Source organism: Grampus griseus (assembly GCF_964374135.1).
Source record: "Grampus griseus genome assembly, chromosome: 1".
NCBI classification, from domain to species: Eukaryota; Metazoa; Chordata; class Mammalia; order Artiodactyla; family Delphinidae; genus Grampus; species Grampus griseus.
In genome coordinates this window covers 124,716,321-124,730,234 of record NC_139017.1, presented here as the reverse complement: position 1 = coordinate 124,730,234, position 13,914 = coordinate 124,716,321, and the positions used below count along the sequence as shown (strand labels likewise).

The following is a 13,914-nucleotide window of genomic DNA, read 5'->3' as shown; positions in this document are numbered from 1 at the left end:
GTGTACATCTGCTTCTTAAACCTCTGTTCCCACCTTTCCACCTGGCTCTACTGGAAAGTCAGCAGGCCCAGGCTCCTCTTTGCCTGCAGGCACCTATTCCACACAGCATGTTTCAGTACAGTTCAGGAACCTGGAAGAACGTGTGGATGAATTCATTCCCACCCACCAGACCAACAAGCTGAACACAATGGGATGCAGAGGTGGTTATTTGAATGTCTTATGCTTTCTTGTCAAGGGCAGTTATAAAAGCTGACATCACAAATACATTACTGATCTCTAACAAGAACCATAAATACATCTGCAAAACTCTTAGAAGCGAAACTCTGAAAGATGAATTTTCCATCTTTAAAAGTTTATAGAAAATTAAGCAAATTATGTGAGCTTCTTAAAGAAGCCCCTAAAAAACAGCTCTCAGGGAGCAGAAGAAACACACTTACTTCTTAAAGATAATAAATCACAAAATTCCATTATGGTTCCACATTCCCATTGGAATATTCAAGATTCATGTACTAGGGTGTGTTCCTTTTTCCCAGCAGACTTTATCAGCTAGTATGGATAACCACAGTCAATTTGCTGCCTTTATGGCCAAATAAAGACCGAATACATAAATCAGACCTAGTAGTAATCACTGCAACACTAGGCATAGGTAATGAAACACTCCCCTAGCAGTCAGGAAACTTGGTTCAAATCTTCTTTCATTGCAATTTCTCTGAGCTTTAGTTTCTATTATACAACATAACAAGAAAAGGTCCCTTCCCAAAACTCCTCAAACTTACAATTTTATAAATCTAATCATATAAACCATGAAGGTGACATAATCTTTTAAGTTCAAGTAAGTAATAAGAAACCTGTCCTCATTTAAATTATAAAAGAATAGCCCAGAATAGAGTGTTAGAACACTGCAACAGGTCCAAAATGCAAGGCATTTATCTATTTCTTCAAAAAGTATTACTGAACACCTACACTGCACTACCCTGTGGTAACCACTGGAGATAAAGATGAGCACATTAGACCATTCTTGCTCTCATGTAGCTTATAGTCTTACAGGGATTATATTTTAACTTTATTTTTCTTTATAATTCCTTATAATACAGTGTGATAACTCTAGCTAAGGTTTCAGAAGTAGTTAATATTTTATAAAAGATCATTTCTTTCCTTGAAGCTTGACTTTCAAAGGTCTTTGTCATTTATATTATATCTAGAAGCAAAAACATTTCCCAGTGGATGATGACTTCAATTTTATAATGTAAAACAGAACAACTGGGATTTGCTATGCAGCAAGCATGGATGGAATCTCTCTTCCACATATAGAGTGGTATTCATTTAAAAGCCAAGCTACCTGGGCTATATATGCTATAAAGAGCGGTGAATACTGGCAAGCATTTTAAAAGGCAAAATTTAAGATTCAAGTTAAACCCTGGTGAAAACTATCACTAACTGGATCAAAAAGTAAGTTAACTGCTCTAATTCACCAAATGTGTGGATGACATGCTTCTTGAACTGCTGGCTTGCATGGATTACGCTTAATGGGAAGGCTATGAAGCAGGGTTGCTGGGTTTCTAATTTTATGTAATTCACTAAGAGGCAGAAATAAGCTGCCATGAGCCTAACTAGACATGGGATGACTCAAAAAAATCCTTAAAAAGTTAATTAGTGACGACTCCTAATTCAGGGAAATGTCTCACATACATTGATGGATCTAGCACATACGCACAGGTAACTTATGTTCAGACGAGGAAACTGAGGCTGGCTCATAGAATGTAAATGGTTTGTCCAAGTCTGATAACAAACCGGATCACACCCATCGATCAACCCAAAACCCGCATACCAGCAGTTAGAAATCTGATCACTTTAAATCAGTAAGTCTATCATTTGAACAGAAACATCATATGGAAAACCCTGAGCCAACACCATGTTGTTTTGCAGTGTGACAATTTCCTAGGAATCTTATAAGAAGCGCAAGTCATTAAAGGCAACTTCCAAATTCCTGTAACGTCACTGCTTAGCTGGGAGAGTTACTCTAACGTGAGATGCACAGAGTTGTCGGCTTCCCTAGACAGAGCTGGTATCAGTACCTAACCACATCCTGACCTGGAAATGTTGTCTTCTCAAATATATACTAGTGCTGATTTTGTTCAAATCCCAAGCCTACTGCTCATCCCTCCCCCAAACTATATTTTCTCTCTGTCTTTTTTTTTTTTTTTTTTTTTTTTTTGCGGTACGCGGGCCTCTCACTGCTGTGGCCTCTCCCGTTGCGGAGCACAGGCTCCGGACGCGCAGCCTCCGGACGCGCAGGCCCAACGGCCACGGCTCACGGGCCCAGCCGCTCCGCGGCATGTGGGATCTTCCCGGACCGGGGCACGAACCCATTTCCCCTGCATCGGCAGGCGGACTCTCAACCACTGCGCCACCAGGGAAGCCCTCTTTGTCTTTTTTAACAGGTAGGTGGGGTAGAGAAGCGACATGAGAGAATTCTCCCAATCTCTAGAAAAAACTAAGATGCTAACTGAAAGGGGACCTTAGCATACTTTAAGTTTAAAAATCTTAGGCATCTACAAATTATTCTGTTTCTTTCTCTTTCATCAACTATTATCCAGAAACACCACATTCTCATAGAGCATAACTCTGTTCCATTTGGGCATGTTCAAAGAACGATGCCGGCCGAGGATTTAACACAGGCTGGCTCGTGAACATGCAAACACTGTACAGTTAGGAGACTGGGTGACTGAACGTATGTCCAAGGCCCTGGAGTTGCCTGTCACAAGCCCCTCCCCACCTCACCCACTGCCACCTCACAATTCAGAAGAAGCTGATCCCTTCTAAGTACAGATGTGTTCTTTAAGTGACACCAAGGCCCCTGGTGCAGTCTCTTTCCAAAGCCTCAGTAAAAATCTTATCTACAACTTCCTTTTGCCCAGGCACGCAGGGGCTGAACTCAGAGCCCATTTCACACAAGCCAGAACTAGCTCAACAGAGCAGAGCAAAGAAAGGAATGTGGGGATGTGTCTTCTCTACATTTGAGGCATTTCGTTCTCAGGTGAGTTCTAACCTAAATGACAGCAGATAAAATATATAAGAACCTGGAGTAAAGGGAACAGAAAAAAGGCTTGATCTGCCTTGAGAGAGGGCTGGGTTTCACAAATATGGATGCCAACTTTTTGGTTGGGATCACCTGAAGGCAAGCATGTTAAAGAGAGAATTAAAAGAAAAAAAAATTCATCACAGCTAAATCAGAGGACGCAGAAAAACAGTGCTTTGTGACTCTGCTTAGTTTCAGTAAAAATAAAAGAAGTAGAAGAACTACCCTGTAATATTGGCAGCTCTGAAATCACAAAAATATGCTTGTCAGACACAACTGCATAAGGCCTTCCACATTCTAAGCCCTGTTTCGGCAATTTGAATTTTCTACTTGCCATGACCTTCAGAGTGAAGAAATGGCAGACACAAAGGATGAGCAACTTTGTTGTTTCTTCTGTATGTAAAACAGACCCAGAAAATACAGGGCATGTCACTTCCCCTAAACTCACTACAACTTCAGAATTATGCCTGCCACAAACATCTCCCGAAAGCACAAAAGTTAGTCACAGACGTTTAGACAAGGAAGCTTTAGACTGACGAAGTCTTTAAACATGTGGATGTATGTCACTTTTGGTTGGATTGGTAAGGACCATAGTGCACAGTTTTAAGTTTTAAATTTACATTTTCTCAAGCAGGAGAAAGGGGATGTACCGCCCGCTCAGCAAACAAGGAAGAAATTTAGCTTTATTTTTGTTTTTTATTATTATGTGGTATTCTTTAGAATCCACATAGAACAGCTTAACACTCCATATAATCCCATTGCTTCATCAGAAATTAGCTAAGAACATTAAGTACACAAAGGCAAGCAGAAGACAGTAAAGTTTATTGCTACTTTGTTTTCAAGTAACAAGAAAGTCAATAGAGCTTTAAGAACCACAAGTTGGGAATTTTCTGCACATTAACTATACGACGGAAATCAGATGATCTTCACGCTGAAACGCAGAAAGAGATATATGCTTGGAGGGCTGACTGGCATTAGAACCTGAGTCTAAACCAAGGCTCTGCCTCTAATTGTGTAAACTGAGCCCCTTCCCTTTCTTGGGACTCGGAGGTAGGACAAGACGGTCTCCAAGGCCCTTTCATCTTTACAATTTAATAGCAACAAGCTTCACAGCTTCCATTCAGGCCAGATACCACCAAAGGGGACAGACACAGTGGATCCAAAAAGCTGCACTCATGGCAAGTGATAAGATCACAAAGCTTTAGAGTGGAATCAATTAACATACCCCAGCCTATAATGTAATGATGCCACTGGAGGGGGAAGGGGTGCTACTGCTAGGTGTGAAATGACTTGCCTATATCCAGAGACCCCAGAACCCGGGGCATGCTCCCTTTCTCTTCCTGTGTCTTCATGGTACCTACCGCACATCTACATCTCTCTGCTGCCAGTGAGTTTCTGTGGCAAATTGTCCCAACTGCTGTAGACTTAGAAAATGGCATAACCAAGCTCTATTAAAATTGCCTATAAAGCAAAAGTAGTTAACCTGGAACAAAATGTGCATGCTTTAGGACAATGATTTAGACTCACGTTCTTTTTAGCTAGTTATCTGCAACAATATTAATATCTACCATTTGGGGAAGGCTCATTCTGAGACATACAGTTATAATGGGAATTCATGTTAGAAAGCAGGATGACCTCTCTGGGCACCTTCAAACCCAAAATGAGTAATGCTTTGGGTCAATCCATTTCCCTCTGCCTAAACAGATCCATGAATCTGGAGGTGTTTGACAAAGTGGTGGTGGCTCAAGAAAGAAAAAGAATAGAAAATAAATGACATCAAGGCTAAATTCTTCCAGATCTAAGAGCAGAGAGGTACAGAGAAAGAAAAGTAGGAGAAACAGATACAAGTTAAGCAGATGGTTTCAGCAAAATGTCCTCTGGGAATCAGATCTCTGGTGGGCCTGGCTCAATGAGAAACCCAAAGGGTGCCTTATCCTCATGATAGCGGATTCCTCACTACAGTCATCCATGAAATAGGAGGCCTCTGCCCCACAGCACAGTTGAGGGGGAGAACCAAGGAGCTTTTGTGACTTATTTGCGATCACGGAGACCACAGATCATCTGCAGAGTTACAGCCAAGTTCCTCTCCACTACATGATGCTGCCCTGAGACCAGGCACTCTCTCCCCGGGAGGGGCTCAGTCCAAAACTGAAAGCAGCAGATAACTGGCCCCCAACCAGCTCCCATGAGCTTAACCTCCTTAATCTGGGGCTTGAAAAAAAAAAAAACTGAACCAATCATTTACAGACCAGTTACCTTCTACATGAAGAAAAATCATCATGCCTTGCCGAAACAAATGTAATAACTTGGCATCTTCTTTCAATTTCTTCTGCTTTCTTAGAAATGTGTGTTTATGGATAAAGCCTCTTAGTTAACCCAGGGAATTAACTAGAAGATTAAGAAGGCCTTATAATTCCTGTGGGCCAGTGAAGAAAGAACACCCTTTACCAGGGAATATTAAAAGAATAGAGTAGAAAAGAAAAAGAGGGAGCAGAAATTGCACTTGAAGGCCCAGGATTTAAACAGGCAAGTAGAGAGAAACACTAGCTCAGCTTGGGAGGAGTGGGTGACATAGGAAGTAGATTTTGGAAATCCAGGCATAAGTTATGTCCCAAAGAGACGTTCTCATATGTTTATAGGGGCCTTAATTTTCCTTTCCTGAATCCACATTCTACTCCTATCTCCCTTCTCCCCACCCACATTCCCCTCTCTTGTATTTAACAGCTATATTCAGGACCTATTGTGTATACTAAGTCTAGCTGGCATTCAGGTCGAAGCAACTCTTTGACAAGTTTTCAATTACAACTCTCAGTTACTCTTTGCTGTGTGTAATAATTTCTTTTGGTGGTGGGGGGGAGCTGGGGTGTAATTTCCTCAGGTTTAGCCCTCTTCAGCATGGCCTGCAAGCACTGGCCAACACTTACAATAGCTGGTGAAGGAGGTTAATATATTTTAGGAATTGGGATCATTTGTATAGGAAGTAACTAGGTCAGTGAATAGTACCCAGGCAGTGATGGGAGTATGTGGTCTGGGAAAGGCGTAGAAGCAGAAAAAGCTAGTCTGAGCTTTCATCTTCTATTGAATCTGTGTAGAATGTTTCATCACACTTGACTCTTTGTTTCCCATAGAAATTGAAGGAACAATAGGAGGAGAGTGGCATTAGACTTGAGAGCATGGCTTGATTCAGTTCAGGATCATGGGCTTGAATGCCAGCCCTCTTATTTACCATCTCTGTTAACTCTGAAAAGTTCCTTAAGTGAGCCTCACGTTCATCTGAAAACTGGAGAAAGTACCTGCTCCTCTAAGTTGTTATGTTCATTAAGTGAATCAATACATGTAAAATGTTTTCCATAGTCACCCAATAAATCTTCAAAACAGCAACAAATCATAATTAGCCAAATCCCTCACTACTGGTCAGATGACACTCTGATTATTGCTTTCACTCCTCAACAAAATTTAATTATGGGTGGAACATGGTAGGGTGGGAGGGATGGAGGGGAGGGAGAGGTAGTGCTAAAGGGCTAAAGAACCTTAGGATTTCTGTATTCTAAAACATATGAGTTGCTCTTTTCTGTTATTTATCAATTCTTTTTGATTAGCCCTATTATGAAAAGGGAAAAACGCAAAACATTTCATCATCAAATTTGAGAACTTCAGTGCCTCAAGCTCCTCCTCTCCACTCCCATCCCCATCCAGGCACTTTTTCTGGGAACCATACACATCTGGCACACTTGTCTATTCTATTGTGCCACCGCTACAACACCTCAGAGAAAACAGAAGACAAATGAAATAGACATGATCTTTTCACGTCTTGATGCTCTCTGTCTCCCTTCATCTCTTAGAGTCTCTATCAAAACTGAGGGTAGTAAATCTCTCAATAGAGAAAATCCATCAACATTTTTTCCAATGGGACATGTACCTATTCACAGCGTCAGCATGGAAGCCTCCGGTGTGAAATGCCCTCATTATTATGCATGGTGTCTATATAAACAAAAATTATCCTTTGGGGAAACTGAATTTTCAACTTTCAGTAAGAGGCTCTTCTTTCAGCTGCTCTCACTGCCAATCCACACTCTCTAAAAAACCTCTCCAACCTCAGTTGATTTCTTCTCTCCTCTTCCTTTGAAAAAGTCCAGACTTATATAACTGTATAAATATGTTAAAACCACTAACTAGAGAAAATAAAATTGAGTAATCTTCCTTAAGGTAGCAGAACTCAAACACTTTGTGGCTAATGAACTTGGCTGCTCAGCCAGTTGGATTATTCATAGAATTATGGGTACTGGTTAGAACCTGTAAGAAATTGGTTGGACTGGCATATATAGACTTCTCAGAAGTTGTTCTCCCTTAGCTGGGTCAAGGCTCTGCTTTATTAAGTACAGCTGGACTCCATTTCACTTATCATCAGATTTGATACTTTTTCTTTTAACATGTTACCTGTTGGTTAGAAATGAGAAATTAGTTGCATTTACAGTGTTACTTATCATGTCTGTCTACATTCAAACCATTTCTATTCAGCCCTAGAAGGCAAGGCTTTGGGAAGTGGGGTCAGGAGCACCTAATGGTTGATAATTCTGGATTGACTGGAATCCAATCCGAGTTTTGACCCTGACTAGCTAGGTAATCTTGAGCAATTTTTCTAGAACTTTCTGTACCTCAGTTTACTTATACGTAAAATGGGTACAACAGTACCAATGTGGCAAGGCTTTGCATGAATCAAATTAAACAAAGTCTGGCACACAGTACATATTTAACACATGTTTAGTATTATTTATATTGTTATATTAATATGTTAAGATGAAATACTAATATAACTATTTGATGACATAATTAACAGGGCTTCTCATTTCACATGTTCTCAAATTCCCAGTAAATGAGTGAGAATTATCATGATCTTGAAAACCTCATCATAAGAAATCTTTAGCTAGTGAACTTGGATTAAGAGGGACTCTTTTCTACCTCTGGCTCCCCGAGGTTACTCAGGCTTCAAGTCCCCTCTTTCCTAAGCCCTAGTCAGCATTGTAGCACTATGCTGGGTACACATTAGGCTCTAATCAATATTTTGCACAGTAGGTAGGTAACATACATGAGCTCTAAGCTAAGGACTTTCACACAATTCCAAATTCTAAATCTCCATAGAAACACCTTTATGGGGAAGATAAGGTAAGAATCTTTCCTCAGTCTACATGGATTAAAAAAAAAAAATTTTTTTAAGGCTGCATTATTGCAAAATGTCAACTAGCTAGGAAAGGCTTTGAGTCTAGATCTGGGTTCCAGGCAGGGGACTTGAAAACCTTACAAAGCCACACTATTATCTCAAGGAAATGTTTCTCACTTTGAACAGGGAAAAGGGAAAGTTCCAACAGAAGCCTAGACAGGCTGTACTGAATGATTAGATGAAAGCATGATTAGAGACTGTTAGCACTAGCATGACTTTGTTGCAATAACCAACATGATGGCTTAGATAGTTTTTTAGAAGTCAAATAATGCAATTTCAATTACAAAAAATTTCCCACTCTTTACAAAAGAAATTTTGAGGTTGCACAGTACTTCTACGAACCGTATTAGATACTGATAGTTAACAAAGAAAAAAATGACATGGTTTAGTCAGATATGAAATTTTACAAAATAAGAATCAAATACAGAAAACTGTGGAGTAACATCAACCAAAAGCAAGTTCATTAGTTCTTTTCTCAACAGATACCCAAACACTGCAGGACTGCCAAGTACTGCATTATTAATATATGTTAAAATGTAATAAATACCACAACAAGTTTAAAACCTAATATATTGAGAAGCAAACACTTATATACTCTGCATAACTGTAATTTTATTAAATTTCTTAAAATCCTGCCCCTTTCAAATAAGTGATAGTAGCAGAAACAAAAACTCTTCATATGAATGGACCACAATCAAAACCACCCATAGTTTCCATTCAAACAATAATAGCCCAATAATACGGCTATATCATTGAAAAGCAGTAGATAAGTCCATGCTAAAATTGAGAAAACTGATTATACGTGTGTATATGTATGTGTATTATACATGTATACACACATATAATACTCTCAGCAATAAAAAACAAGAAAAGGCTGCTAACATACTAAGCCTTTGAAAGAAAGCAATCCTTCCTAAAATAATAATAATGGGCAATTTGTTGATACTTATTTGGGTTTAAGTTTGGAATATTCTAATTTACGGGTATGCTTAAAACAATGCAATAATTTTCTATTCATCCAACCCTGATCTTTATACTCTTACCAGTTTTAGAACAGGTGGGAACGGTGACCTGCTTTTCCAACCATTATATCTCCCAGACATGACTAATTTGAAGCTGAGCAAATTGCACATAATAGGCCAGGGAATCAAGTTCATGATTTTTAGTCGGCTGCACTGTTGTTTCAGCACACATGGTCTCCTTCCCCTCCCCCCTTCCACCACCCCTGCAGCTGCTTCTCCATGAACTAAACTCACCAAACGTGAAATCAAAGGAAAATTATTTTTTTAATTTTCTGCAGGCTTATTTTTAAGGAGGCTAAAGATTAAGCTATATCTCTAAAAATATTTTCTTTTCCTTCAGGGGTTCTTAAATTTTTAAATGAATTCTAAATACAAAATAAGTTAGCCACTTAAGAAACCTTCTCAATACATAAGAAAACAATCAGATGCATGATTTTATAATGACTCAAAGTTTTTACAAAAGCATGGCATAATTCATTGAATTCTTAAGTACCCCAAATTCTACCACATAAGATATTGCTTTCCAGAGACTTCTTGAAAAATCCCATTAAAGGCTTAGCAGTATACAGACCCTGGCACAAAACAAACAAACAAAACAAGCACAAAAACAAACAAAAAAAACCTTGGTTCTAAGAAGGCTGTTGGAGCAGGGGAGGATTTAAGCTGACTAAACCAAAACCCAATCCCTCTTATTTCCTTTTTACCTAGTGTTTAAATTTTTCCCCATCAATTCTAGAAGGCTACAACACCAGCCTGAATGCCACATAAAACTTAAGCACTGAAAAATTCATACAATTTCACAACTGAAAGGAATCTCAAACTCATCAACCTACCAATGAGGAGACTGAAGCCTGTTGGTTAACTGAAAAGCTGCCTGTCACCTTGGGTGCGGGGGTTTGTCATTATTGTTCGGGGGTGGTGGTTGATTGTTTTTGTTTTGCCTCTGCGTGTGTGGAGTACTTACACCCTTACCATCAGGAGTTTTGCCATTCGGATCCTCCCCTTTCTAGGCTGTCATGTTTCCTTTCATCTAGGACAACAGTGATCAAAAAGGAACATTATATACCGAGGCCAATTCAAAGTGAAGATTTCACTTTCTCACTTGGCCTCTGCTGATGAATTAGAAAGACACTGCACACCCAAGACACCGGACTTCCTACGCATCAATAGCGTTGAGCAGTGAAGAAGTTCTCTTCTCACTGCGGAGCATGGAAGAGGAGGTTTCTGGACTTAGACTTTCCAGCCTACACACTTCTTCTTCAGCTACTGATTCCACTCACTCACTTTCTTGAAGTTCCATCCTTTGCTTAGTTTCACCTGCTTTCCAGTTTAGGGAAGTTTGGAGGGAAAACATATCACTTACCTTTTGTTGATATTTATTTCCCATGTTTGGGTCTTACAGCATACCTAAGTTCTTAGATTTGTTTAACAGAAAAAAAAATTACTCTATAACTGGTTGAGGTAAAGGCTAAGCCACTATTCAAGTGTTGCGGTGAAACGGATCTGATCTTTTCAGCCTTCAGGCCAGAACTAGGGACACAGCCTTGGCAACTGAGGAAGGAGGAGAGGTAAGAGGTCAACGTACACAACAATTTCCCCCAAGAAGTGTTATACAGAGGTAGTTTTCTTTTTCAAGTAAAGATGGAATTAAATCAGTTGATTTACTGAGGGGAATCAGACCTATCACTAACTTTTTGAGATTGTTATCAGATACGGTCACTAATCAAGTTCTCAGGGAAAAACAACCCTTGGCACCACTTACTCCAAACAAACCCCTCTTTGAACATACAACTGTTCTGATCCTATGGAAACTCCAATGTCCAGCAGCCATTCACCAGTGCCCTTGGACCTTCTCCACAGTACTAAGATTCCAGAAATTATGCTAGTTCCAGAAGTGCCCTAAGAAACCCACAACAGCGGATAACGGGCTAGATCAACTTTAGAAAAAGAAACACACACCAACAAATACCAGGGAACTATGTGTAATGGTTCACTGCTTGTGCAAAAACCTCAAAGAGGATGAAGGTCAGACAGGGATAATAGGCCAATTTAATTCTGAAAGCACAAGGTGCAAGAAATTTTAATTATGGTCTGCCACTGAAATCACACAAGATCCAATGGCATCTAACTGCAACTGCTCATCAAGGGAGACAAGAGGTGTAATTGTAACCGCTGCATAATCACCGTGAGGGCACAGAGAAGGCTGCCTTCAGCTCCCAGTAGAGAATGTATTAAGAGCCTCGAAAAATCCAATACAGGGAAACATGGAGATTGCACGTAGCTAAACAGGAGCTCCTAACGGGAGGGGTGGGAGGGAGGGTTCCAGGAATAAAAAGATTAAGCTGTTTGACCCAAATTGAGGATATGAGCTTGGAAAACTCCGAACCTCCTTCTGCTTTGTGGATACACACACAGCGAAAGGCACGATCTCCTCCAGAAATTTCTCTCCTTGGTGAAGGTTCACCCACTCTCCTTTGTTTAAACAATTAGCTTGGATGTTACGGTGATTTACAAAACCAGACTCCCTTTCATTTGTTCCCATCAAACCCAAGTCTGGAGACAAAACGCCAGGCACAGGACTTGAGGTGCCCAAGCCTGTGCAGCTCTCACGACCACGACGACACCCGCGCCGCGCGGGCTCCGGAAGAGGGACGCGCGCAGAAAGCCCCTCCGTAGACTCTCCACTCCGCAAAGTTTTACAGATCTGCGAAATACGGAAGCCAAGCCTCCCATCCGCACCCGTGGCGAAGTTGGCGCTGAAGTTTGCGCCGGGACGTCCTAAATCTCGAGGGTAAGGGGAAAGCGAGTGTGCGGAGAGGCGGGAGGATGGATGGAGATGGAGACACGGCGAGAAGAAGGGAGTATTTTTGAGTGGAAGATCCGTGAAACCATCTTCTTCACCCGGAAGCGTGTTTGGCTCGAGAGGTCCGGGCGATGCACGCCAGGGGAGGTCTCCCGGGGGGGGAGCTGTCACCTGCGGGGGGCTGCGGCGGGGGCGCAGGCCGCCCTCCTAAGCGCCAAGGCAGGACCCGGGGCTCCCGACTCACCGGCTCTCGGAGCTCTAAGAAGTGGGGGAGGGGAGATTCGCGAGAGGGCGGGAGGCCAAAAGCAACACCTTTCCGATACGCCTTTCCCCTCCGACCTCTCCAACTTCCCGCAGCGCCATCCAAGGACTCTCTCCCACCGTACCTCACCCCATCCAGGCTCCGGGCCAAGGCTCGGACCTTGCGGACGGCCACGGCGGGGCGTGGGATGGGAGTGCGACGAGGAAGCTGAGGGCACGAAGGTCAGGACCCGAAATGCAAACTCTCAGCCCCCAGCTGAGACAACCCAAAGCGTTTACACATGCAGAGATCACAGCCCTGTAACAGGGCTCTCTGGGTTTGCGCCGGGCGCAGTTCTCTGACTCTTCAGTTGTTCCTAATAAAGTCGATTACGTTGCCCTCCGGGAGCTGATTGGGAGGGAAGCGAGAGGAAAAGGGGGGGAACGCGGGAAAAAGCGGGGGGAGCGGCAATCAACTTTGTAACCCAGCGCTTCCTCGCGCGATCCGTCGCCATGCTTAAGATTCCCACCCCCGCTACCCCCCTCCTTCCTTTCAAGTGGATACTGAAACTAGGCCAAAACTTTTCCCCCTCCTTTTCTCTTAGCCACTAGACTGGATTGTGCCCCACGGAGCCCCATGGAGCTCTGCTTTCTTAAGCACAATAGCCGGACTAATTAGATCATAGAAGCAAGGCAGTGATACTGTAACAAGTAGCCGAAGAGGCAAAGAGGGAAGGGGCCCGAAAAGAGAGAAAGGGGGAAAAGTTTGCAGCTCTCGCACTTACCAATCAAGCCTCCCACCAGAAAGGCGATGATTTGGAACAGGAGCAGAATCCCACCAACAATGCACAGCTTCTTGGTGCTCATGTTTTCTATAATTGCCCCAGCCATTTTTGCGCCCCCCTTTTTCTTTTCTCCTTGAAATAAATGTTTTAGGGTGTGCTTTTTGCTCCCTTTCCTCTCACGCTCCCTTCTCCCTCGCCTCCTTTCTGGGCGCTGCAAAACTTCAGGGGTGCGGGAGCGCGGCGAGGATGGGACCGGGACGGAAGACGCCCGCACGGATTCCCCCGGCACAGCCGGCTCGGGCTCCCCCAATGCCAGGAGCTGTGATTGTGGCCGCTCCGCCGCCTGTGGACGCTTAAAGGAGCAGGGAAGCGGATCACATGACGCCGCCTCCCTCCCTTTCTTCCTCCCTCCCTCTCGCGCTTCCTCCCTCCCTCCCTACCTCCCGCTCTTCCACTCCCTCTTGCCCGCCAGTGCGGGGCTCCGAGCTCTGGCGGGTGCTGGTGTCCCGCTCCCGGGTCTGGAAGGCAACCTGTCCCGCCCGGGGCTCGTGTCGTTTGGGGGTTGATGTTGTTCTTTACTGGGTTCCCCCTACTCCGCTTCCCACACGTTTCCTCTTCTGGTGCGAGATTTAAATCCCCCGTGGGCAGCTCGGCAGACCTTTAACTTACGCCTTGACTTTAGGAAATGGTCCCCACCCCCAACTGCTAGAACTCTCTTTAGGAAAGAGGAGGAGAATCTTTTAAAGGGACCCAATAGATGCTTAGGT

General features: G+C 42.8%; 1 protein-coding gene across 3 annotated transcripts in view; it reads right to left on the bottom strand.

Annotated features, from left to right (window-relative positions):
• The window catches only part of WLS (Wnt ligand secretion mediator), a 106,732-nt gene extending 93,126 nt beyond the window's left edge, over positions 1–13,606 (bottom strand). For 2 of the 3 annotated variants that reach the window (XM_082657146.1, XM_082657148.1), the window contains exon 1: positions 13,148–13,606. In XM_082657146.1, the coding sequence (XP_082513272.1) occupies positions 13,148–13,253 (106 nt within the window). In that variant the 5' untranslated portion in view covers positions 13,254–13,606. Of the gene's footprint in view, positions 1–12,508; positions 12,569–13,147 lie in introns of those variants that run through there. The other variant, XM_082657147.1, reaches the window with a different exon arrangement.
• Positions 13,607–13,914: the final 308 nt, after the last annotated feature.